The sequence below is a fragment of the Homalodisca vitripennis genome, chromosome 4 (genome assembly GCF_021130785.1).
Source record: "Homalodisca vitripennis isolate AUS2020 chromosome 4, UT_GWSS_2.1, whole genome shotgun sequence".
Taxonomy (NCBI): Eukaryota; Metazoa; Arthropoda; class Insecta; order Hemiptera; family Cicadellidae; genus Homalodisca; species Homalodisca vitripennis.
In genome coordinates this window covers 121,051,931-121,077,562 of record NC_060210.1, presented here as the reverse complement: position 1 = coordinate 121,077,562, position 25,632 = coordinate 121,051,931, and the positions used below count along the sequence as shown (strand labels likewise).

Here is a 25,632-nt window from a genome sequence, read left to right as displayed (position 1 = left end):
CCTTACTTCTCTCTCAATACTCTTTTCCCATTTACTCTTCTCAGATATATTCGTGCTCTTACTAATATTTTATAAATTTGTATTTTTCTGCTTCTCCTAATCTATAACAGCCTCTCTTCCCTCTTACTCACAACGTTGTTGTATATTCTCAGTATATGATTTGTTTTTGTGATGACAGTGACGAGGAGAGCGACGACGGCACGGCCCGGCTGGCTGTGTGACCTCCCTTCACATCGTCACTGGCGCGGGCAAGAGACTCCCTCCTGGGAAACAGTGCGTCACCACCTCAGATGGTTCTTTCTCACTACTATCTTGTATAACTCAGTATATGACCTATCTGTGTGTTGACAGTGACGAGGAGCGCGACGACGGCACGGCCCGGCTGGCTGTGTGACCTCCCTTCACATCGTCACTGGCGCGGGCAAGAGACTCCCTCCTGGGAAACAGTGCGTCACCACCTCAGATGGTTCTTTCTCACTACTATCTTGTATAACTCAGTATATGACCTATCTGTGTGTTGACAGTGACGAGGAGCGCGACGACGGCACGGCCCGGCTGGCTGTGTGACCTCCCTTCACATCGTCACTGGCGCGGGCAAGAGACTCCCTCCTGGGAAACAGTGCGTCACCACCTCAGATGGTTCTTTCTCACTACTATCTTGTATAACTCAGTATATGACCTATCTGTGTGTTGACAGTGACGAGGAGCGCGACGACGGCACGGCCCGGCTGGCTGTGTGACCTCCCTTCACATCGTCACTGGCGCGGGCAAGAGACTCCCTCCTGGGAAACAGTGCGTCACCACCTCAGATGGTTCTTTCTCCTTCATGCATACGGATTCGCATGCTCATTTTTTATCTTAGCCTTTTATGCCTTTTTCTCAATACTTAATATTAGGTAAGTCTAATAAAAAATAATGTTACAAATTACATACCTCTATTTGTTTAATATATTGATCGATTTCAATTATATCATCATTTTGTAATTTAATTTTGTATATACTGTATTATCATATTTTAAAATTTTTATCCAAAATTAATAATTCCTTTGTTTTAAAAGGAATCAAAGTAATTGTCAATTCTATTGCATACTGTAATTTTACTTATATCCAAATTCAATGTTGGTTTACTTATGTTATGTTACACTGACTATTTATTTAAAATAACGTCTTAAACACAAAAATTATTTACATTGGAAACTTTATTTTAGACTCTATAATAATGCTAATGTAGATATGAACTAGATTTTTTGTTAATATTCATTTTCTTATATTAATATTGATAACAAATATTAATTGTAAATCATTAATACTAAGAAATAATCATACTCGAACACTAGAGTTTTTATGTAAAACTTAAATGAGGTTTTGAGACGAACGTATAAACCCAACCTCAAAACACAGCTGTATTGTGAATTAAAACACAGTTTTAAACTTTAGCCACATGTTACAAGTAGAGCCTCATATGTGCGGTCCGCAGTTAACCCTCGTGTTCTCTTAAATTGACTTTAGACTGTAATATTATTCTTTTTATGAATACTGGCTTTCCTGTAATTTTCAGCTTCCTTTCTCTATCGCATGTACTTACTTAAGTACGAGAAAGAAAGAAATTCTTGAACACTTTGATGATTAATACTGAGATGTCTCTTTTAATTTATATCCTTTTGTAATCTATCTTCAGAATATTTCCATAATGCATTTGTCGTAATGTTTAATTTTGCATGAATGCAACAAGTCGTTGATTAGCGATCTTTTGTGGCCTTACAGTAGTGTTACTTTCACTCTTAGTATATTATTGCACATTGCAGTTTTACAATTCAAAACAATATTATCTCTGAATTCCCATCTATTGACAAACAATTTCTCATTTTATAGTAGATTCTCAAATATTTCTCAATTCAATTACAATTGTATTCATTGATCTTTCCTGTATTATTACAACTTGTTCCGAACAAGTTACTTAAACGTCATACATTATTATTTTGGGTAGTACCTTTACTATTTTGTCATCTAAAAATAGTATTATTTACTCTTTTTAATGTTTTACAATCGTAACTAAATTACTTATCACTGTCATAAATCTGCACAACAAATTTCTTCCTTTAGATTGATAAAAAATACATTTGGAGAACTAACAAGCCCTCAAGGCGAAAAGAATTATAATTTTATTAATTTTTTATTTTTTAGAGCTAACTCTATCCAACATTTTAGAGCATTCGAAATTACATTGATTTAAAATTTTTAATTAATAGACTATTCCAAAGACATTCTTATCCACTGTATATTCCAATTCTAATATGTGTACTAAATTTTATAAAGACTCGAATAAAACGCAGACACATTATAAACACTTACCAAAAAGCCGCAACAAAACATTCATTATCATAAATCACATAACATTACTGGGATTATAGAAACAAACATCAAACTGATTCTCTATGGGTGATGGAATTAAAGATTATATTGTACCAAAATACCACTCCGTGTATAAAAATTAAGATTTTGTATGGACAGTGGTATACACTATTGTGTAATAGCAAAATACAGATGAAATAAAATTGCAAAGGTAGCAAGGTTAACTCCCCCCCCCCATGCAACCCAGCCTTGCCGTGGAAGTACTGCTCTTGTGATCACCGGTGTGAAATCAGGCAGCAAGCTCAGCTCCTTGACCCGTGCTTCTAATCCAACCTTTCCGCATCCACTCTATCCAACAGTCGGCTGCAGTATAATAAGCCACCATCACAACCGAATCATCGATATGATTATGATTATCTAAACTACCTAAACCAAAATTTCGAACCGAATTACGTTATTACATTAAAAATCCGCTTTGTTACATCCATAAGTAATAATCTAATGGCGAATGAATACTATCTGGGCTTTTTGTTTTGATTAAATGTAACAAACAAAGCAGTATAATTAATTTTAACTATTTTGAAGGTTAAACGTGTGGCAGCTTGTGACACAAATAACGCATGTTCATCGCCATTGTATTTCTGACCATTGCTCAAATAACATACAAATGATTTTACTTTGTTGAAATTATATGAATATTGTTATTAAATACATTAAAAAGAGCTGGCAATAAAATACTATAGCTAAAATATTGTTTCAATCGGTAGTTTAGGCGTTTCTAATTGACAAATTTGGCTATTGTGGTGGTGGCTGCTTACTATACTGCAGCCCAAAAGACACTTGTCATTGTTTCTACATGACATTACTGTTTGAGCATTACTTGTTTCAACTATTTTTAGCCTTTCACAAATATTTGAATGAATTTAAGCCATTTGAGAGCTACAATAAATAATCGCTCAAACACTTCCTTAATATTAATTGATAATACTAATAATTAACAATAAATAAATTTCCTTTAATTTTCTGGACGCTTGAACTTATAGAAATATAACGGAGTATCAAAATACATGGGGAATACCTCAATAGATTGGTTGCTGATGCATGAAGTACCAATAATACTTTACTAGTACTGGAGGTCGTACACCTAGTCAAATATGTATTCATATTTATTTTTAAGGAAACGAGTGTGCTCTTGCGCGTGTAGGCGTTGCCACTAGTGACACAGGTGACATCTAGCGTGAATTTAGACTCAAACCTAAACATTTACATTTTGACGTGACAACGTCTTAAATTAGGTTGCGGCTCGGAGTCACTCATGAAAAAGTGTAACGCCCGGTAACGTTACGATGCCCGTCCAGTGGGTCCGCCGCACGGGATCCGCACGGGATAAAGCAGATAACTGTGGGTCCGCCGCACGGGATAAAGCAGATAACTATGTTTATTCGTGAAAATGTGGAGTGCTTAGATTCGTCATTTACAACAACTACAACAATAAAGGTAAATAATTGTACACTGATATTTCATTATCGTAAACTATGATTGATTGATTAATTGTTAGATTGACACAAAAGTTGAGAAACTGAGTTTATAGGTTATGTCATACTATTGACAAATGTTGATAGTGTTAAGTAAATTATTAGTTTAAATCACTCTGCAATCAATCGTAATTCAGTCGATTGAGAAGAAACAGCGCGTATTGCTAGTCAAACATTTAAAATAACAAATTATAACCTCTAACCTGTCATAACAGTGCGACCAAACAAACGAACTAAACCGACCAATCACCACGCGCGGAGTTAGAATTTAACTGTGTTTAGCAAGAATTTCAAATTCCAATTTTAGTAAATGTTTTATTCAACTTTACCATTTACAATAACAAATTTTAATTAATTTCAAATTATGTACAATGTGTTAGTAAACAAAATATATTTCTATAGTTAAAATTTGTGCAATTCTTATTTTCATTCAATTCCTTGTTCCTATTGTGCAATTTAATAATATTCATATCAATAAATATTCTACCAAGAAAAATACGTTGTCACGTAAAATCTTCGCCCGTAAAACCGACTTTACAGGCAACCATATTTTTTTTTTTTAATCAAAGAAGAACTGTTTGATCAGAAAAGAATTACTTGACTAGTCAAATATCCATATTTAACTAGTTGATACAACAAGAACAAACTTAGTAACACTTTGTAATTATTAATAATAATTGTAATTTTTAATAATTTTAGTTCATTATTTACGGTTCTTGGTTTACGAACAAACGCTCGGGAATAGCTGAATGAATGGATGAAATGACGGCCAGTTTGTGTCGTCTAACAAGTAACACAATCTGCCTCTGCGTCGGAAGTGAGGTTAATTAGATAAAACACATAAAATAAGGAAAGTATTCGATAAAGATTACATATTACTAAATTACTATATGCATACGTTTATTATAACCACAAGGCCCAAGAGATGTTTTAGTGACTGTACTCTGTCAGAAAATCTAAATTCAATCTCTCCACTCCCCTAACGTCAGATTGTATTAAGAACTTAGTAGTACAATCTAATAACCATAATGATAAAACAACTCCCTGAACTCACTCTCTCGTAACTTTTCCAATTATAAAAACTCGTCAGAGAAGCCACCTGCACTAAAAGTAAGATTAAAGAGGATTCCCACTTGAGATTGAAGGACTCAATCCCTTATCCTGTGAGTCCCTGCAGCTTTGGTTTATATCACAAAGTTTATACCTCCTTGGGAAAACAATCAGGAAGAATTTCTTTGTCATTTAACGTGTGGGGAATTGACTCCTAGCGTCTATGCACAGAGCACTGACAAATAACCACTTCTTTGTTTGTTTTCCAAGATCACTCATCACTAGCAGACCGTTTATGTCCACGATCAACGTGTTCCTCTGCCTCCTAGGAGCGTCCAGAGCTGGCTCCCTGTTCATCGACCCGTACAACCTGAAGGAGGCAAGTACATTTGTACTCAGCACATTAATGTAATTTTGAATCAAGCTAAAGAATATAGAACGGTACTTCTTTAACTATCAGCACGTTATTATCAAATAGTGGTTGTGTTCATGTGCATAATATGTGGTATTATATAATACAAAATCATTTGCATACTCTTCACTGTAGACTCCATGGTATTCCGTACACTCTTAGAGTGACTTACAACAGTGGAATTGTCTTTCACTAGTCCCAAATATTAGTGTGGACAAAATTTTTCTCATTTGTGGATCCTAAAGCCTCAAGTCTTTTTGGAGAATTTATATCCAAGAGCTGTATTAGTTAGTAGCACTGTCCAGCGGGAAGCCATACTAACATATATAAGAACTATGTTGAAATACTAGATTGGCTTTCTTTAAATGATTACAATTTACTTTTCCAGACTATGCCAGCATATTTTGGCTCTGTCATGTGGGATATTGGGTTTCCCAGCATCATATCTGCCTTCTCATTGGTGCAGTTGGCATTTCTACACCTTACTCAGGTTAGTTTACAAGTAGTCTAGATTATACATAAATTTGGGTCCTACTCCTCCGCTATAACGAAAAACATAGGCTACACCCTGAATAAAGGTTTACCTATGCGAGTAATGCCTAGAACTCATAAAATGTGATGGTCTAATGTTTTGTCTAGAACGTTTATTCCAAGCAAAACATCCAAGCCACTACACCCTCATAGTTTTCAAAAATAAAAAGTAACTAAAAGTAAAAAAATATTTTTATTCTGAGCATACAAAAGTTCTTCATTGCCGATATCATGCAGTTTTGAAATCTGTGCAAACTTTAAAGAATCATATAGCAGAAACTTAATCAAAAAGTTATATAGACATGTTTCTCTTATATAAATGTAAATATTTATGTCTTTAAATAAATGTAATGTATAATTTTGTGTAAGCAACAAAATAAAACAGTCACGTGGTTTAGTTCTTTACAAATACAATAATAGCTAATGGAATAGTCGAATACGATATTACCACATAACAAACAATCACTAAATAATGGTTAATAATGGTTTAATGTTTGTTTGTAGCTATAATAAACATTTATTGCCACGTTAGCCGCTTAGTAGTGAGTATAAAGTAATAAGCGTTGACCTCCATTGTGAGCTTGTGGCGTTCTGATCTTGGTCGCGGGTCCCATTCCTGTGCGGTCAATAATAACATGCCTTGGGTTTTGGATAATTCCTCGAAACAACCAAATAGAAATGCCGTTGGCGTTGAAAATCCCCTGAAAAAGGATGATAGTAGGAATCGTATTGTAAAGGAGTTTATATAATCTGCGTTACTAACGAAACAATTCAATAATTCAAGCATTCAGTATATCGTTTAAGTTCTAAGTATTCACATCCTTTTACAATTGAAATATACAACGGCGTCATACTTTAAAATTGTATCCAATGTTTTTAATTCATTAACATTTTAACCTAGTTAAAATATAGCACTGTCTTCATAAATGTGTGGTGTTGGATTTGAATAAAAATTTATCTTCTCAGATTACAAATTGCACTTCTTTATTTTTAGCTCCTTGTTTTCTTTAAAAACATTTTTACAGGATTTATACTCGTTTATTTTTATTTCAAAACTTATAAGATGAAACATCTTTTTGCGGCATATTATAGGGCAATATATTCATTTATTTATATGTATTGGATTTTGCAGTTGTACTTATGAAGTTGCAATATTAACTGAACAAAATAATGAATAACTTTGAATATAAACTCTCTTTTTTATTGTTCTGTTGTAGTTGAAACTCGGACCAGAGAAGATGCGCAACAAATCCTGTCTGTCTCTCATAATCACGGCACACTTTACATGCGTGGTTGGTTTCGACATAATCCTCGCGATCTACCACAACTTCTATGTGAGTACTTTTGAATATTTATCATTCTGTCTATAAACAGAACGGGGCATACTTTACATGCGTGGTTGGTTTCGACATAATCCTCGTGATCTACCACAACTTCTATGTGAGTACTTTTGAATATTTATCATTCTGTCTATAAACAGAACGAGGCATACTTTACATGCGTGGTTGGTTTCGACATAATCCTCGTGATCTACCACAACTTCTATGTGAGTACTTTTGAATATTTATCATTCTGTCTATAAACAGAACGAAGCACACTACATGCGTGGTTGGTTTCGACATAATCCTCGCGATCTACCACAACTTCTATGTGAGTACTTTTGAATATTTATCATTCTGTCTATAAACAGAACGGGGCACACTTTACATGCGTGGTTGGTTTCGACATAATCCTCGCGATCTACCACAACTTCTATGTAAGTACTTTTGAATATTTATCATTCTGTCTATAAACAGAACGAGGCACACTACATGCGTGGTTGGTTTCGACATAATCCTCGCGATCTACCACAACTTCTATGTGAGTACTTTTGAATATTTATCATTCTGTCTATAAACAGAACGAGGCACACTTTACATGCGTGGTTGGTTTCGACATAATCCTCGCGATCTACCACAACTTCTATGTGAGTACTTTTGAATATTTATCATTCTGTCTATAAACAGAACGAGGCACACTTTACATGCGTGGTTGGTTTCGACATAATCCTCGCGATCTACCACAACTTCTATGTGAGTACTTTTGAATATTTATCATTCTGTCTATAAACAGAACGAGGCACACTTTACATGCGTGGTTGGTTTCGACATAATCCTCGCGATCTACCACAACTTCTATGTGAGTACTTTTGAATATTTATCATTCTGTCTATAAACAGAACGAGGCACACTTTACATGCGTGGTTGGTTTCGACATAATCCTCGCGATCTACCACAACTTCTATGTGAGTACTTTTGAATATTTATCATTCTGTCTATAAACAGAACGAGGCACACTTTACATGCGTGGTTGGTTTCGACATAATCCTCGCGATCTACCACAACTTCTATGTGAGTACTTTTGAATATTTATCATTCTGTCTATAAACAGAACGAGGCACACTTTACATGCGTGGTTGGTTTCGACATAATCCTCGCGATCTACCACAACTTCTATGTGAGTACTTTTGAATATTTATCATTCTGTCTATAAACAGAACGAGGCACACTTTACATGCGTGGTTGGTTTCGACATAATCCTCGCGATCTACCACAACTTCTATGTAAGTACTTTTGAATATTTATCATTCTGTCTATAAACAGAACGAGGCACACTTTACATGCGTGGTTGGTTTCGACATAATCCTCGCGATCTACCACAACTTCTATGTAAGTACTTTTGAATATTTATCATTCTGTCTATAAACAGAACGAGGCACACTTTACATGCGTGGTTGGTTTCGACATAATCCTCGCGATCTACCACAACTTCTATGTGAGTACTTTTGAATATTTATCATTCTGTCTATAAACAGAACGAGGCACACTTTACATGCGTGGTTGGTTTCGACATAATCCTCGCGATCTACCACAACTTCTATGTGAGTACTTTTGAATATTTATCATTCTGTCTATAAACAGAACGAGGCACACTTTACATGCGTGGTTGGTTTCGACATAATCCTCGCGATCTACCACAACTTCTATGTAAGTACTTTTAAATCCTTAACATTCTAACAGAAACGATACATAACGAGCGTTATTAAAACTTATTTATACCCTCACTATCAGAATTTAGCAAATTTGAATCCAAAGGTTTGTTTTAGGCTCTAACCGACTTTGATGGTGAACATGAACAAAACCACCGAATATACCATATGGTTTTACTCTCCAGGCTATAAATACAATTATAACGGCCATTAAATTTCAATCTGTCAAATTAAACTTTTGGAATTATATTCACTAAATCAAAGCTACATAATAAAAATCTATCTGCTCAAATAAGTTTTAAATTATTTTAGAGGGGTTTTCAATTTTATAAGACCTAATAGGTACTTATACTAATAATTGAAAGTGTTTAGTTCCATCCAAAAATGTATTTATTTTCAAATTTAACTTTGTTTTTATGAGATGCATGCCGTATGATAAGTGAACCCTCGTTTAAAATTTATATTGAAATGAATGGTTATTGACGTAAAAATAAACTACTATTTTTAACGGTAGAAATTAATAATGAAAGTATTCAAAAGGAAAGTTCAAGCTGAAAGCTTTGACAAGGAATTGCGCAAGTTTTATATCCGACACAAAAAGCCTAAACAGACGCTCGAGAGCGGCTCGAAACCAATTTCCGATAGTTGCTTGCGAGAACTGTGGCTAGAGATTCGGAAATAAACCGTTTAACACTGCAATTTCGCTACTTTACTAATGTAACATACTTACAAACAATTTTGAAAATTGAAAAGTTTGTACGCATTACATTCTGGTGATCTGAGCCTGTATTAATAAATTGAAATATAATGTTTCAATTTATTAAATACTAGCATTTCTTTGAAATATTAATTAATTTCTTTAGTCATAGGAACACTGCTATCTTTTATTAAATGTTTAGTACAGGGCCTCAAGCGTAAATAAATAAAACGACAACATGAACAAAAATATCGATTTGATGATCAAGATTTATTTTTTTAGTTTATTGAAAAGACTATTAAATATACTTATGTCTTTAGCTAGGGATAACAGTTATTATTAAATGTACCTGGTATTTTTATAAGAATATCTGATTATTATGGAAGCGGTAGGTCGACCATAAAACGGAGCACATGTATTGACGTATCCAGTGTGATGTACAAGGAACTTCACGATGAGCCAAAAGCTACAATTGTTGACTTTGGCAACAACACCTATTATTAACTAAAGTTATCCCCCATTTTATCTTTTCACATTTGTCTATAAAATGGGACATAAAATGTAATTAAAGTTTCAAAACGCTAAACAGTCCCCAGTCCTGGTTTACACTCCCTAGTCTCCCTTGATAGTCGTATTATAGGAGTTAGGAAATGGTTACATGGAACATCTTAGTAAAAATGTAGATGGAATTGGATAGGCTACAAACAAATAGCATAGGCTACATCATTACGAAGCGCACATATTTAAAGGAATTACTATGTTTTAAACTAAACCAAAGTGCAGGGCGTTGTGGAACTTGTCTATAAATCTTATAAAATGAATTTCAGATCATAGAGAAAATATATTTATTTTACCCCACTGTTGTACTTGCGTGACACATCGGTATGAAGAGTAATCCTGTGTAATAACCAAAATAACCTGACAGCCACATTCGAACATTTCCTCGTCACTACATGATCAAAACGCAACCACAATTTCCAACCGCAGACTCCGAATCCAAACGCAAACCCGCCCACAACAGACCTCAAACCAATTAGCCTTAATCCGACGAATTAATTAAGATCAGATGAGGAAAACTGCTTAACCATAAGAACTTAATGACTTTAACCTTTCCGCAAATTCATTCTTACAGGAAAGCTCACGGGTATAAACCAACAATTGTATTCATTATTTACTATCAATAACACCAACTATTTATTATTTGTTTAGATTTATACAATCTGGTTATTCTTGCTACTATGCAATATATATATATATATATATATATATATATATATATATATATATATATATATGCAATGTATCGGCCCGCCTGTCGCATTCGTATGGTATTTTGATAAGAATATAATAATCATATATTCTTATCAAAATACCAGTTACATTTAATAATAACTGTTGTTCCTAGCTAAAGGCGTAAGCATATTTAATAGTTTTTTTTATCAGAAACTAAAAAATAAATCTTGATCATCAAATCGATAATATTTTTGTTATTGTTGTTTTTTTACTTATTTACTATTGAGGCTCGGTACTAAACATTAAATAAAAGGTAGCAGTGCTCCTATGACTAAAGAAATTAAGTCATATTTTCACTGAGTTCTGAATTTGATTTATTCACTATACAACCTTAAATTTTTACTTTTACTCTACATACCTTTTTGTGAAAACGTGACGAAAGTAAACAAATCCGAATAGAAACAAACTGTTATTTTAGTTTTATAGCATTATTGGTTAGTCATCGCAGTAAAACAAACGCATAATGCTTCAAATTAAACAAATAATTAGCTCACTAAAATATCAACAGGTGAACATGTTGTATGTTTACAGTTTAATATACATATAAGTTTTTGTTGTTTTGCTTTGCACAGTTGGTACGATTGATCTTGGAGACTTCCTTCTTGGTGTGGGGTGTGTTCCTATGCTGCACCTTCCTGTATGCCGGCTACCGCGTCATGGCACTCCTGCGGAACATGTCTGGCATCCTGCTGCAGAGAGACCCGGGCACCACGCAGTACAAAGGTATGACGTCATATCTCAATGGATTTAATCATCCGTGGAATTAATTATTGGTCACTTCATTTTTGGTTAGAGGTAACTTCACGTTCCTTTAGACCGAAAATCACATGATGGTTGGTACTCCTGCAGAACGTTTCTGGAAGCCTATCGCAGATATAACTGCACTATGCAGTACACATGTATGACGTCATGTCTCACTGGATTTAATGATACGTGGAATTAACTATCGGTCACTTTATTTTTGGTTAGAGGTAACTTCACGTTCCTTTAGACCGAAAATCACATGATGGTTGGTACTCCTGCAGAACGTATTTGGAAGCCTATCTCAGATATAACTGCACTGTGCAGTAAACATGTATGACTTCATATCTCAATGGATTTAATGATACATGGAATTAACTATCGGTCACTTTATTTTTGGTTAGAGGTAACTTCACGTTCCTTTACATCGAAAATCTCATGATACTTGGTACTCCTGCAAAACTTATCTGGAAGCCTACTCCAGAGAGAACCGGACTGTATCCATCAGTACAAAGGTACGAAGTAATATTTAAATATCAAACAATACGTGATATTAAGGTGGGATTCTTGAACTGGTGGACCAAGGAAATGTGTAAATCTTCTGCACCTTATCTCGTCACGTGATCACGTTCTTACAGCAAACAGAACTGGACATCTCGCATTTCAAAAGCACGTGACGTCATATAGCAACATCAAATAATACGTAATAATACATATACTCGGAAGATCATAGGTAAGAATAGTACAAGGACCATTTTTTTTTTTTTTTTTTTTTTTTTTTTTGCGTAGTCGATCGCGCATATTCCCCCTAGAATATTTGCTACTGTAGAGTTCAAATAGCTAGTTTGCGCTGAGCTGCAGTCACGTAACCACGCCCGTCTCTATTTATTCTCCCGCCAAATGTGAATTGAGGAGTTTTATTCGTTTCCTGGAAGCAGAAGATAATAGAGCAGCACAAATCCATCGGAGAATGTACCGTATTTACGGAGAAGCATTACGAGCGGTAGTATTGTTCGTGAGTGGTGTAGAAAGCCAAAGATGTTGACTGATACCTACATAAATCGCCGAATGGCTTCGGCTTTGACATTTCTCGATTTTATCCTTGAATTTGACATTCGGCCATATATAGTCTATAGTTTGAGCAACTGCTCCAAAATCACAAGACTGGTTTTCATATTGCCCATTTTGCTTCCATTAATTACACTTAACCAAGTTACTACGAAATCTACTCATCAGTAATACTAAACCAGATTTCCATTTTTTTTTTTTTTTTTTTTTTTTTTTAGAGAGAGGTTCACTTGATACCACATCGCCTACGCAATACAATAATTTCTCTACAGATGCAGAGAAATCCCACTAATAAAAAGGAACGATCCGAATTCTGGCACAAACAATTGTCGCACGCAGGCCATGAATGCACCAAAATAAGGAATATAAATACGTACTCAATTCATAAGCATATTTTTGTGGGACTCAAAATAAAATAAGGAGTTTAAAAATCAGTACAGCTTAAGACCCAAAACCTTGAAATTAAAAAACCTAACTCATAGAAATTTACTCAGTACTCTTGGTGAAGAAAATTAGTTGGCATTTATAAAAATTGTATCCTTTTCATGCTGGAAATCCTACAAAGTTTGGCAACGTGCCAATGAATAGCTCACCCCATGTGGAATAGGATCATTAAAGGTTCGTCTTGGCATCAGATCATGGAACTGAATGACCGCAATATTCTACAGTTATAGTATTGTGTACACACCGAATTGTCTAGTTAATGTCTATAGGTCAGTTCATATTGAATGAGTTCTATTGGCCAACACATAGTATTACGAGGAAACAGCCATTAGAATGGATCGTGGTTTAAATTAGATCATTATGCTAGTTTTATATTTGTAATTTTATAGTATAACGTATTTTCCAGATTAAAATCCCCAGCGTTTGATTCGGGAATAATGTGGAATGTAAAGGGAATTCGTGTTATTTCCAAAATATTTTTTTTTAATAATGTCTGATAATATCAAAATTAAACTACATATTTGTTAAATTATTTAGTATATGATGCAACAATATTACAAATCTTTAACTTCAAACTTGATTAAGTTATTATTGTTAGAGTATATCATATTAATTCAAGTTTGTATCAATTAGAATTGAAGGACTGCTCTAAAGAGAGGAGGAAATAATTATGAAAATTTAGCAGAAACTGCATGATTGTATTGTCGCAGGAATAATGCAGTTGGCGATGTTGGCGCCTTACAACAATCTAGCAACATCAGTGGCCGCTGCTCTGGTACCGACTCTGTTGGCGCCCAACCTTCACCACAGCAGATCTGGCAACATGCCGAATCAAGGTGAACATCAATGATTAAATCTTGGAAACTGTTTTCAGATACTTTCAATTTTTGTGTAAGGTAGATTTGCAGATATCTTCGTACTTCAATAGTCTTTTTGATAGTAAAGCCATACTTATAAGTTTCTTTCTAATTTAGCCCTTCAAAAAACACAGACACACACACACACACACACACACACACACACACACACACACACACACACACACACACACACAACGCACGCGAGAGCGACAATGATCGAGTAGTATATGAATGGATTTACACTTGGTATATAGTAACTTAATATAAGTTCTTAATTTGAAATATGTTTTTGACAATGGAAGGATTGTGAAGGAAACATGGGTTTCCAGAGATTTACCATCGTTCAGTGATAAAATACAATCAGTAATACAACGTTTCAAGATCTGCAATCCGATCTCTTCCTCAGAGATCACTGGTATACTATAAAACTGTGTTTACAGTATAAACTGTAGTTGCAATAGGAAATACATAAGCAATCAATAACATAACGTTTCGAAATATGCAATTTGATCTTTTCTTCAGGTAAATGACTAAACTAATGCATTACTACAACATAGCTTAAAGTAAACAAAACGTACCAGAGCGTTGTGACACGCATAAGTCAGGAACTGCAACAGCCATGTTGTAAGTCTATTCCATGCACTTAATAAAAATTAAACACTAATTATTAAAACTGAACTACAGAATACAGGTCACTGTAGGTCTGCACTCACCGGCCATCAAAATAAATATAACTGACCAGAGGCCAATAGTAAATGGCGATCGTTACGGGAGAAAATGGCGGAAAAAAGGATGGACGGGAGTGGGCCGTTTTTATTATTATGTATGCAGCCTCAATTAATTTATTTAAAAAAAAAATTAAGTTCACGATGCAATATGTTAGTTTCATCCCAAACCATACGATAGTCTTATGGCCAACAATGATGTGCAATTGTAAACTTTTCTGTTAGCCCTTTTATCGCGTTTTCTTTGCGTTATTTTATCTTTACGTTTAACCCTATGTATTCCCTATTGCAACAGATAAGTTTAAATATGGAAGACATTACAATTTAATGCAAAGATGTTATTTTCACATTTAAATTTAGCAATGTAGATCAAACATCTTAATTTAAATGCTTGCTATTATGTGTGGTGATAACGAATAATCATATTTAAACCATATTTATCTGTGAAGAAGAGATCAGATAGCAGATCTCGAAACGTTGTGTTACTAATTGTATTGTATCACTGAACGATGGCAAATGTCCGGAAATCCTGCATCCTTCACAATATAAGTTCTTAGCAAAATCTAATATAATAACAATTTCCAGATGGTAGGCTTTTGTCTGTGCTTGGTATTATCTGAGATATTCTTAAAACGTAAAAACACATTGAAATATCTAGGTTATTTATTAACTCACACTCGTGTATATTTCATTTCAGAACTTAATGTTTAATGACCATTGAAAGTTTCGGATGAAAATATTTTCTTCTTTGCTATTAAACATCGTAGATTAAAGATTTAAATGATTATATAATTTACAGCGCATTTACGAAAACTTCTGTTATATTTAATGATGTTGACGATACAAACTTTTAAGAAGTACACATTAAAACAGCATTAGCACGAGTGAACTCTATAACTACTTTAATTTGTAACGAACTCCAACTTAACTTGGTTAAAATGTATGTACTTGCCTTAGGCGTGTTAATTAGACTCACTCAATAAAAGTTTTCCAGACGGCGCCGGCGGCTGCTCGCATGGAAGTTTTTATCTCGATTATTGCACAACTTGACCTGAAATGAAAAGGGTTTCGGTAATTGCCTGCAATTCCAAATACATTTTTGTTGCATATTTGTTATCTTTTTTAGATTAACAAATTTTAGAAAAGAAACAGTAAAATGTCTGCTATTACATCTACCACAGACTGTAGTATCATAATTAAAAAGGTTTTTAGAATTTTTAAGTCATTTACAACAACTTTAGTAATTATTCGTTATGACTACATATAATAGCAAGCATTTAAATTGCAATTTTTGGTCTTCATTGCTAAATGTAATAAGTGAAAATAACATCTTTGCACTAAATTGTAATGGCTTCTACATTTAAATTGTGTTTTATGAGACTGGCTAATGAAATGATCTAGGACATGCGTGTGCATTAATTTCATGTTACGGTAGTTATTGCAGTCAGTAGTATTTTGTTTTTTACTTTTCTAAACCTAGGGAGATACCGATAAATGTACGGGGTTGAGCGCAATGTAGCCTGAAAGTTCGAGAGAATTTTCAGATTTGCTTTAAGATGCTTAATGACTGAGATACGTCGAGAAGGAAAAATATTTTACTTTCCAGCCACCGCGACACTCCAATTAGGTTTTGGACAGTTTCCATTTGGCAGGTTACACTAAAGACACTTCCACCGTACCCATTATTAATATCCCTATCAATGGAAATAGGATTGTCAGACTTTTATTTTCGTTTTCTCAAGTGACTGACAATCTTTCCTAACACTCTGTTATTCTGTTCGTTTGAAAATAAATAATAATACATGTACATTCTAACATTACGGAGTACTTTTTCTGCTCTGATTTTAGACAATTTGTATTCCAATCTTACAATGAGACTGGCGAGATGGAGTTACCATACTGAGGTACCCCTAACCCCACCGCGAGGTTGATGAGGTAGGATTGCTAGTAAATCTGGTATACTTCTAATCCTACATTAATGTTGCGTTTATATGGTTGCGAGCAAATCCGGTATACTCCTAATCCTACATTGTGTTTGGCATTATAGGATTACCATTAAAGTGTAATAAGTCGGTGTTCTACCTTAAGCTTGGTGAAGTAGTCTCTAAATTAAGCCAGAGTAGTCAAAACTTACTGCCAAGCTACTATAATCTAACTAGTGTGTGATATGGGGAAAACCTGTGGGTTTAAAAATCTAATTCGTTCGTGCCTAAGATAAAGTTGCCGAAATAACTTTTGTAATTTTAATATCACCTTGATGAGGATGTCACATCATTGCCATGGAGTTTTTCATGTTTAGAACGGTAACCCTAGGCCGTTCTTTGTGCTTGTGAGAACGGTTTATCGATGAAACCTCCAATTTCCAAGGCTACAATAATGTTGTTGAAACCGAGAATTCTTGGAAAAGCAGATTTAAATACATTTAGGAGAAATAAGAGGTGGAAATTGTTAAAAATTTATATTGTACAAGTAATAGTTCAACGGGATGTAGAGAACTACGAGGAAATTATCGTCCCTTAGGTAGTTAAAACTTTTCTGCTATATCTGGAAGTCGTATAAATAGTAAGTCAAAGATATAAGGCCCGGGTTGCTCAAGGATGTGATTGCTGATATTATTAAAGGGAGAAGGACAAAGGGGGGAGCACTAATTTGAGAGTTCAACGGAGGTCAAATTACCGAGTGTCCAGAAGAGAAGGAATTAGTAACTTAAGTTGTTTGTTTTATCAGACGAAGGGAGAGACACCAGATCCTTTCTTATACTTTACTTGAGAAATGGCGTGATGTAGAAGCTTAACTAGACGATAAGACTGGGCAATGAATGTTCCAGATGAAGCAACATCTCGAAATGCCAGACCTCCACTCTCACCTCGGTCACTCTCCAAGCCTTCAACATCGAGCATGGACGATGCCGCCAATCCTTCCAGTAAGATTTTAACAACTCACAGTCGATCTGCCGTAGTTAATGTAATAATTGTAAGTGAACTTCAAAAGTAATCTTAGCTTTTGCTTCAGAGCCAACCTACTCCCGGTTGGAGAGCGCTCCGTCCACGAGCCGCCAGAACAGTGTTTTGAAGATGACAAAGAGTCAGTCATCGGAGTCAGGAGCCGAAGGTGGTACCGAGGTCACCAAACTCAAGAAGAATCTAAGTTGGCGTGCAGAAGAGGGAGTTGCAGCAGATGTCCTCAGCAGAGTGAGTCCCTAAAGGGTGAAAGATAGTAACGTAACATATTTGTTCAATTATTGATAAAATTCTTTGTTTTAAGTTTTTTTACGATGGAAGGATTGTGAAGGAAACAGGATTTTTCCGGACATTTGCCATCGTTCAGTGAACCAAAAATTAAGTAACACTACGTTTCGAGATCTGCAATCTGATCTCTTCTTCAGGTAAATACTAACCTAACACATAATTACACACTAGGCTAAAATAAACAAATACTAAAATAATGCCAAAGGTTAGTATTTACCTGAAGAAGAGATCATATTGCAGATCTCGAAACGTAGTGTTACTGATTTTTGTTTCACTGAAAGATGGCAAATGTTCGGAAAAAACTGTTTCCTTCATTGATAAAATTATTGCATCTTACATTTAAATAATCTATTATCGAAATAGATTTTAAGGCATCCGTTTGTGATTATTTCTATTAGCATCAACAAGAAATGCCGACATATAGATTAGTTATATTTCATTTCTGTTATGCCACAATTAATTGGAGTTTTGGTAACTACAGTTATAACCTTGCAAATATATAAACCTCAAATGTAATGTTATTTAATAATTAGTTTGTAAAGTTGGTACACCCCTATGCCCATACCCATTGATTTCTACCAAAGTTTGGAGTTTTTTGTAGTTTTTACTATGTTACTAATTACAAATACTACTTCTCCTCATCCTTATGTTCTATGAACATTGGGGGTTGTTGTAGTTTTTATTATGCATCTTGCAAACTCTGCGATCTAAAATGTTGTTTTTCAAACATCTGAAAGCATATGTACCACAAATGTAAAGATCACAGATTAACTACTTCATGAATTCATTGCATATTACATTATTTTACAGACGAAGATAAGTTTTAAACGACGAAAGCCAAAGGAAGAAGACGAAAACCAGATCACAGCAGAAACGACTCTACTTCCTCAACAAGAACCGGTATATCGTGTTGTAAATATGTATTAGAAGTCACAGTAATAGTATTTACACCAATGCATGAAGAAATGTTATTATAAACCGTATTTAAATAATTCATAGCCAATAAATATTAAAATGAAAACAATATGTTTGAAAACCTTAATGAGACATTAAAACTGGCTTTATACAATGTATTTTTCTTACTAAAGCTACATAAAAACCAAAGGTGATTTTCATATTATTTATGTTTTAGCATTAAGGAATGTACCCAGATGCACGTTATAACCTTTTGTGTGTCCTTCTGTGGATATGAATTTCTTATATCTTCTGAGACGGATGGCTAATACTTGCGCATGTCAATTTGGTAACCTTTATGTACCTACATTTATTTCAGGAACCATAACAGATAGAGCCACAATTCTTTTTATTTTGTTTCTTATTAAAAATATACAATTTTAATATTTATAAAATATATGTTCAAATGAATTAATAGCTGTTTTTAAAATGTTAGCTTTTACATTTTTAGATATAAAACTTTTAAATAAAAACTAGAAATTACAGTTTATTTAATTTATTTCAAGTTGTGTAGTTGTAAAAGGAACAATTTTTATTAATATGTTTCAACATAACACAATACCTAGGGAAATGTCTCTTTGTTATCAAAATTGAATTTTTTTTAGATAGCTTATTTTAAGTTACAAATACTAATAGTTGTATTAACACTTATGTTTAGTAAAATACGGAAGCATATGCTGGGTTATAAAGACCTTCAACCTCTTTTTCAAATTGCTTCTTTAACCTTAGTTCGACCGCTCTAGCACTTCTTTTCCAGGTCTTCAATAATGGCCTTTCCATTTTTTCAATCCGACACTCATCTTACCTTTTCGCTAACGTGACCAAATTGTTATCAGATCTATAGGTTAACTGCTCCAAAATCTGGTTATCTCTCGATGGTTCATTGGTTAAAATGGGCTACCGGTTCAAAAACACTGAATCAAAAATTTAATATTTCAAAAAAGTTATATTTTTAGTAACCCGTGACTCTATCATTTTGTTCAGGGACTCGTTGGAGCCTCCATGTAGGCGTTTACTGAAGCCAAGTCCCTGAAGAATTGTTTATTTCATCCAAGATCTAATTGGGGAAAAATAACGTCGTTGGCAACTTTTAGTGTTCTGTGTGAAAATAATTGTAGTTGCCTTACGGAATGGTTGGCATGGTGCAGGGTGGATACAATCGCAAATAAACTTTGATGAGAAGTACTAAAAACAATAAATCGTTCTTTGATTTATAATTTGTTCCTACATTAAGATAGCTACTCGTATTTTCCTATTTGCAGTGTAGTCTAATACAAAGTAGGAATACGCCTCACCACGTATCGCGTAACAGCCTTCGCTGAGGTTGCATGCTAAATGTCAGGTTTATAGCTCATTACATTAGGCTGCATGCGTTACTCTGCCACATGTTAAAATGTCACACGATTGTAATCAGTTCATTTCAAATCTATTTATTCTGAGATTTTCTCGTTACCATCGTAGTTACGTATAAGACCAATGTAAAAATGTTCGCTGATGCTCAGCTAAATCCCTGGAGTGCAATGGACCATTATGGAACACGATGTTGCTTGTGTAGATATGAGGCTTCTTGTAAAATTTCAAGTCTGTAATTTAGTTCGTTCTCGAGATATTGTAAAGATAGACCGACAAAATGAGATTTGTCTTCACTATGAACAATGATAAAATCTACAACTTATACATTTTAATAAACTATAGATTAAAAGATACTGTACGTTACTTCAAATATCGAGAACACAAATATTACAGATATAAATTTAGCTGAACAAGGAAATTCACAAGAATGTGCAAAGTACTATAATGTAATTAGGCAGTTCAAGGTAAGCTTCTAATCGGCAAAAGCGAAGCCTCCCATTCTGACCTTAAGACTGGCGTGCGTTTAACCTAATCTAACAATGGCTGAGTTCAGTGTCATTTGAATTTATAATCTTTACTCTATCGATGGGAATATACGGTTATTCCAGGTAATGTTTTTTAACTATTGCCTTGTACGTTTTTATCATCCTTAAGATTTGAATTTAAAATCTAATGTTAAGCAGATTATTTTCTTCGGGTCCTAATGTATTGAATTGTTGGGGTTTTCATTTTTTGTTTAGAGTACATGGAGCAGAGAATCTGGGGTTTCCTAAATTGCCTGAAATTCGGAGAAAAATTTATCCATTTCTGTATCTGATTTCTAAAAGTTTTATCATTACTGTCACCCCTATGAATATCCCAGTGTATAGTGTACTTTTCAATACGTTTTGTACACATCACATTGAAATCTTACTGTAGATTTTGAAAAGGTTATGATAGAATCAGTTTTTATGACTGGAAGTTTTTCAATTTTGATCTATGATGATAAATAGGTTATATTACACTATACAATACACTTTTGAAACTGTCTACGGTAATTATCTTAAAATCTCAGGATGAGTTGAAGTATTTCTTTAAAACAAAACCTATTTTAAATTGCTAACTTTTTATATTATTTTGACATTTTTCCTTTAAAAATGAAGCATTATTTAACGGCCACATCTTGTAAATTTGTATTCAATGGGGCTGACTGGAGAACCTTCGTATCATAAATGTAGGTATTTTTCCACGAACTGGGATTGGTTTGAAAATTCAAAGTGGTTACAAATTTCCTCCAAACCCTGATGTCGATAAAGCTTGAGGGTAACTGCAAGCATTTTCATAATTTGAAGATTCCCGCTTTGATTATCAAGGATTAAATTCTCTATCACTGGAAAATTTAGAAGCCATCTCTCTAATATTCCCTTCTTTAGGATCTTTATCGTGGTTCCGTAGTAATGACGCTAAGTTTTGGTACAACCCTAACAGTTGCCTATACCAACAGGTGGAGAGTGGTGTACCAGACTTGACCCTACACACGATATTGAACCACATAGCTTACGTGAACAGAGCGGCGGCTCACAGTGACAGTGGCCTCGCCCCCACACCAGCTCATCCGACCCCGGCCTCACGCAAGAAGCAGGTGACCACAGTATTGCGAGTCACTTACGCCACAGCCATCCTTGGCCTCACGTTGTGCCTGGCCAACCTCTTCCAGCTGTTTGGCCCTTACGGTAGGTTACTAGCAATGCTATGTGTGGTAACATAACAGAAAACTACATTAAGCTTTACACTGTTCCTGACCACCTCTGCCAACCGAATAGTCCTTACGGTAGGTGACAGACCCTAGGAATGTTATATACAGTGTGAGTATACAGTGTATGGATACACTCTGTTTTGTATGGATGAAGATGGAGAGATGGAATTCCGGATACCTTTCTAGGAAATGAACTTTTCAGTTACTGTTACAACTTTGCCCATTTCCCCAAAATGGAATTTTGGGGGCTCAAAATGTTTAAATATAAAAACCCATTAAGTGACACCTCATTTGAAAGATCCTGATAAAAGAAGACGGACAATGGAAACTAGAGCTTTTTATCTCAACCTATTACAAGATGGCAGCTCAATAAAATTAATTAAAAATTAATAGAGGCAAAACATGAACAATCATATTCAGAAGGTAAATAACTTCAATAGACAACCACTTTTCTTACAAACTCAAAACTGTGTTACAATTAGTACCTGCTGCAGGGCAGTCCTCCCTTCTATTATCAGTTTATAGGAAGTCCAGGTTCAATTTCTGGTTGGAGTTAACAAAGTTAAGACGTGTTTTGTGATACTTCACGTTGAAATGGAGTGCTTAAGTGAGCAAGAGCGTATTGTGATTCTGATGATGCGAGGCTACGGAGAATAAGATCTTACGATGAATAAAGGAATTTATTTAATGACACATCCCAATCGAAACCCTGTATCTAAATCAGGAGTTCAAAAAACAATCCAACGTTTCTAGAAAAGTAGTGACAAAAACTAGAAAGTTTGATGTAAATGAGAATAGAACACGGAAACCCACAATATGAGATAAGAACCTAACCAAACCGTGCAAGAGCGTTAAGGAAAGAGATCACGAGCATGAATAAAGTGAACGATCCTACCTGCCTTAAATAGGTAATGACAGGATTGCATAAGGTATCTTAGTCAACAGTGAGAGTAAGTAACAACAAGAAAGAAGTGAAATGGAATGATCATTTAACAGGTCAGACTCCTAAGGAGACACTTACAAACGCCACATTAACAAATCAAGAAAATGTGCAGAGATGCTCTGAAGAGTTTGAATGGCATGTTCAGATGTTTGCCTATTTGTGGAGACCATTGTAAAGACAAACTTACACAAGAAAGAGACTTTTATGCAAGACTTCAATGCCAGATCGTGCTACATCCACAATTATCTCACAATGGACCGATTAGTCATAAAGGACTGATAGCAACATGATAGCATGATTGTAAGTTTATAATCTGAGTGATAAAAACGATATAAAGGAGTCGAAGACAAAAATAAGATATTCTTTGTTATGAAAGAAATTCTACGCATTGTCATGGACAATTCGTGGACTTTTCTGTCTACAGTTGGAACTTCTGCAACAAATAACAATAGTCCTTAATAGATTATTTACTTAATTTGATACACTCAATTTAAAGGTCTGTGCTATTATTGCAGGTGTGGCAGTATCGAGCGATATCAAACCTTGGCCGTGGTTCTGCTTCCAGACGCTGTGTCGTGCCGTAGAGCTGGCAATGGGATGTGCTATGGCGAACATCACGAAGCAACCAGTCACTCATCGCCATCAGTACTTGCAACACCATTACAGCCATTCCATCCGTATCAAACAGCGAGAGTCTCTTTTCATGTAGACCCATTGTTAGTTGTAGCGATTCGGTACTGACTTACAAGTGCCTCGTTTGTTGCGCAGTTCTAAAACATACAATATAATATAGTTTCTGGTGGAACTGGCGCATTGGAGTACTTGTTGTCTTGCACTAATCCAACCAACGGCCGTACTTTGTTGTTATTCCATTGTTCAATCACTGATAAAATAATATTCATAGAATAATAAACGTTTTAAATGTGTTTTTGAAATCAGCCCTTCTTAACAGGCTATTACACTGTCAATAAATTTATATTTGAGTAATATTAATCTGGTCTGTCCATTATTTAATATCCTTTCCCAATTCCTTAAAATTCTTTAGCATGTAATGAACATATATTTTTTGTTTTAACCAGATACTTATAGTTTAACTATAGACTACATTTAGCACATTTACCTATGAATAGTTACCTAAGTAAGTAATGTATCACAGGGAGGAGGAGGTGTACATTCTTTGACCACTCCGGGTTTACCACTCTTAAAGGAAAGTGTCGAGTGTCGAGCTTGGACATATACCCACTTATTTTGTCATGTCGTGTGAGGTAATAATTCTTCAAACGTGACATACTTTATTTCAGTGAGTTCTCTCAACGTCGATGGTATTTTAATTGGTTTTACTAAATGTTTAAGAAAGAGCCTGCCCACGCCCTTTTGAAAATGTTTATTCACCTCCCTGGGAATGAAACAATCCTCGGTTAGAGAGCCACAGCCTTTCTTTTCAGCTGAGGTGGAGGTCTTATTTTAACTTTTAAGTTGTAACCCGTTCCTCTCTTGATAGTTTTTCGGTCTCTGTAACTTAAGAAATGTGATTCTAAACCACCCTAAATGTTTGCATGCCAATGGTCTCTCTCTATTTTTCTTCTTTAAAGCAATTTATAAAAAGTCTTATGCCTCAACAATTCTGGACAGTCTTGTTTCGCGCTTTCATGGAGTATCCTGCCAATTAGTTAAAACTCGTCTCACCGACTTTACTCTATCTAGGCAATGAATGGATGCGGAACTGATCTCAAATTAATAGTTTGTATGAAGCAAGGTGTGTCTACAGGCTGCATACGTAAGTGTAGAACCCCTTACATTTGGCATATCTTCTATCACGTGTTACTTATTTAAATATAAAAAATATTTAAATTACCAATCAATTATCTTCATCTAGGAGACTTTAGTGAACGAGTGTTTTATTCTTTTGAAGACGTATTTATAATATTTAAATCGGAATCAGAATTGCTAATCTAAAATACCAGGTCGAATACTGTTATTATCAATTTTCCACGTATAGTTTTTACGCATTTTACACTTTGTTTCGAGATTGCATGAATTCGGAATGCTTTATCTAGACTTAGACGAAATACTATAGCTAGTCTGTTTATTAACTTTTGGGTTTGCCAAATTAGGATTCCAATGCGGCTGTTCCCTCTTCATATATTATATTGATTAAGATAAAATTATGTTTGGTGCTATAAGATTGAAATTATTATTAAGGCTGACAGTGACCACAAATCCTACGCTACTTTTAGCCTTCGGAGAAATATAGAACTCTAAGTATTCTGCACCAATTATTTTATTACATTACACAAGAGGGAAAGGAAAATTGGCAATGTGATAGTCACTTATTATTTTTAATACAAACTGTGAAACATCGTGGTTTGTGCACTATCTAGTTGCAAAAGAAAGAAACAGCTATCGTATCTATCTATATATATAAAAGAAAGTCGTGTTAGTTACACTATTTATAAGTCAAGAACGGCTGAACCGATTTGGCTGAAAATTGGTAGGGAGGTAGCTAAGAACTGGGAGAAACACATAGGATACTTTTTATCCAGTTCCCGATTCAGGATTCCGCCCCACTGGTCTCTAAAAGTTACAGAAATACCCGTAAGAAATGCATTGCAACAAACATATGTTATTAAGTGAAAGAGCCTTTTCAAATTTAATCAGCTGTT

The 25,632-nt window shown here is 34.7% G+C and overlaps 1 protein-coding gene and 1 long non-coding RNA gene across 4 annotated transcripts in view; both read left to right on the top strand.

The window, feature by feature from the left end:
* The window catches only part of LOC124360061, a 30,495-nt gene extending 29,856 nt beyond the window's left edge, over positions 1-639 (top strand). Inside the window, exon 4 of the long non-coding RNA XR_006922202.1 lies at positions 352-639. This is a non-coding gene — a long non-coding RNA (uncharacterized LOC124360061). The remainder of the gene's footprint in view (positions 1-351) is intronic.
* A 31-nt stretch (positions 640-670) lies between these two features.
* LOC124360060 lies at positions 671-23,962 on the top strand. 3 transcript variants are annotated; one of them, XM_046813320.1, is made up of 11 exons: positions 671-896; positions 5,208-5,316; positions 5,738-5,839; positions 7,098-7,214; positions 11,471-11,621; positions 13,862-13,987; positions 17,564-17,659; positions 17,737-17,927; positions 18,795-18,884; positions 21,775-22,003; positions 23,485-23,962. In XM_046813320.1, the coding sequence occupies exons 2-11, from the start codon at positions 5,233-5,235 to the stop codon at positions 23,676-23,678; spliced, it is 1,380 nt and encodes a 459-aa protein (XP_046669276.1). In that variant the 5' UTR covers positions 671-896; positions 5,208-5,232; the 3' UTR covers positions 23,679-23,962. The 3 variants fall into 3 exon arrangements, with proteins under 3 accessions (XP_046669276.1, XP_046669277.1, XP_046669278.1); XM_046813321.1 differs by having other exon boundaries at positions 673-792; XM_046813322.1 differs by having other exon boundaries at positions 675-896; positions 17,749-17,927.
* The last annotated feature ends 1,670 nt before the right edge of the window (positions 23,963-25,632 follow it).

Excerpts from the sequence above, each read along its gene's own strand:
- LOC124360060 (XM_046813320.1), top strand. The coding sequence starts at position 5,233 with ATGTCCACGATCAACGTGTTCCTCTGCCTCCTAGGAGCGTCCAGAGCT. Across the intron at positions 11,622-13,861 it reads GGGCACCACGCAGTACAAAG|GAATAATGCAGTTGGCGATG; the intron begins GTATGACGTCAT and ends GTATTGTCGCAG. Across the intron at positions 17,928-18,794 it reads CAGCAGATGTCCTCAGCAGA|ACGAAGATAAGTTTTAAACG; the intron begins GTGAGTCCCTAA and ends ATTATTTTACAG.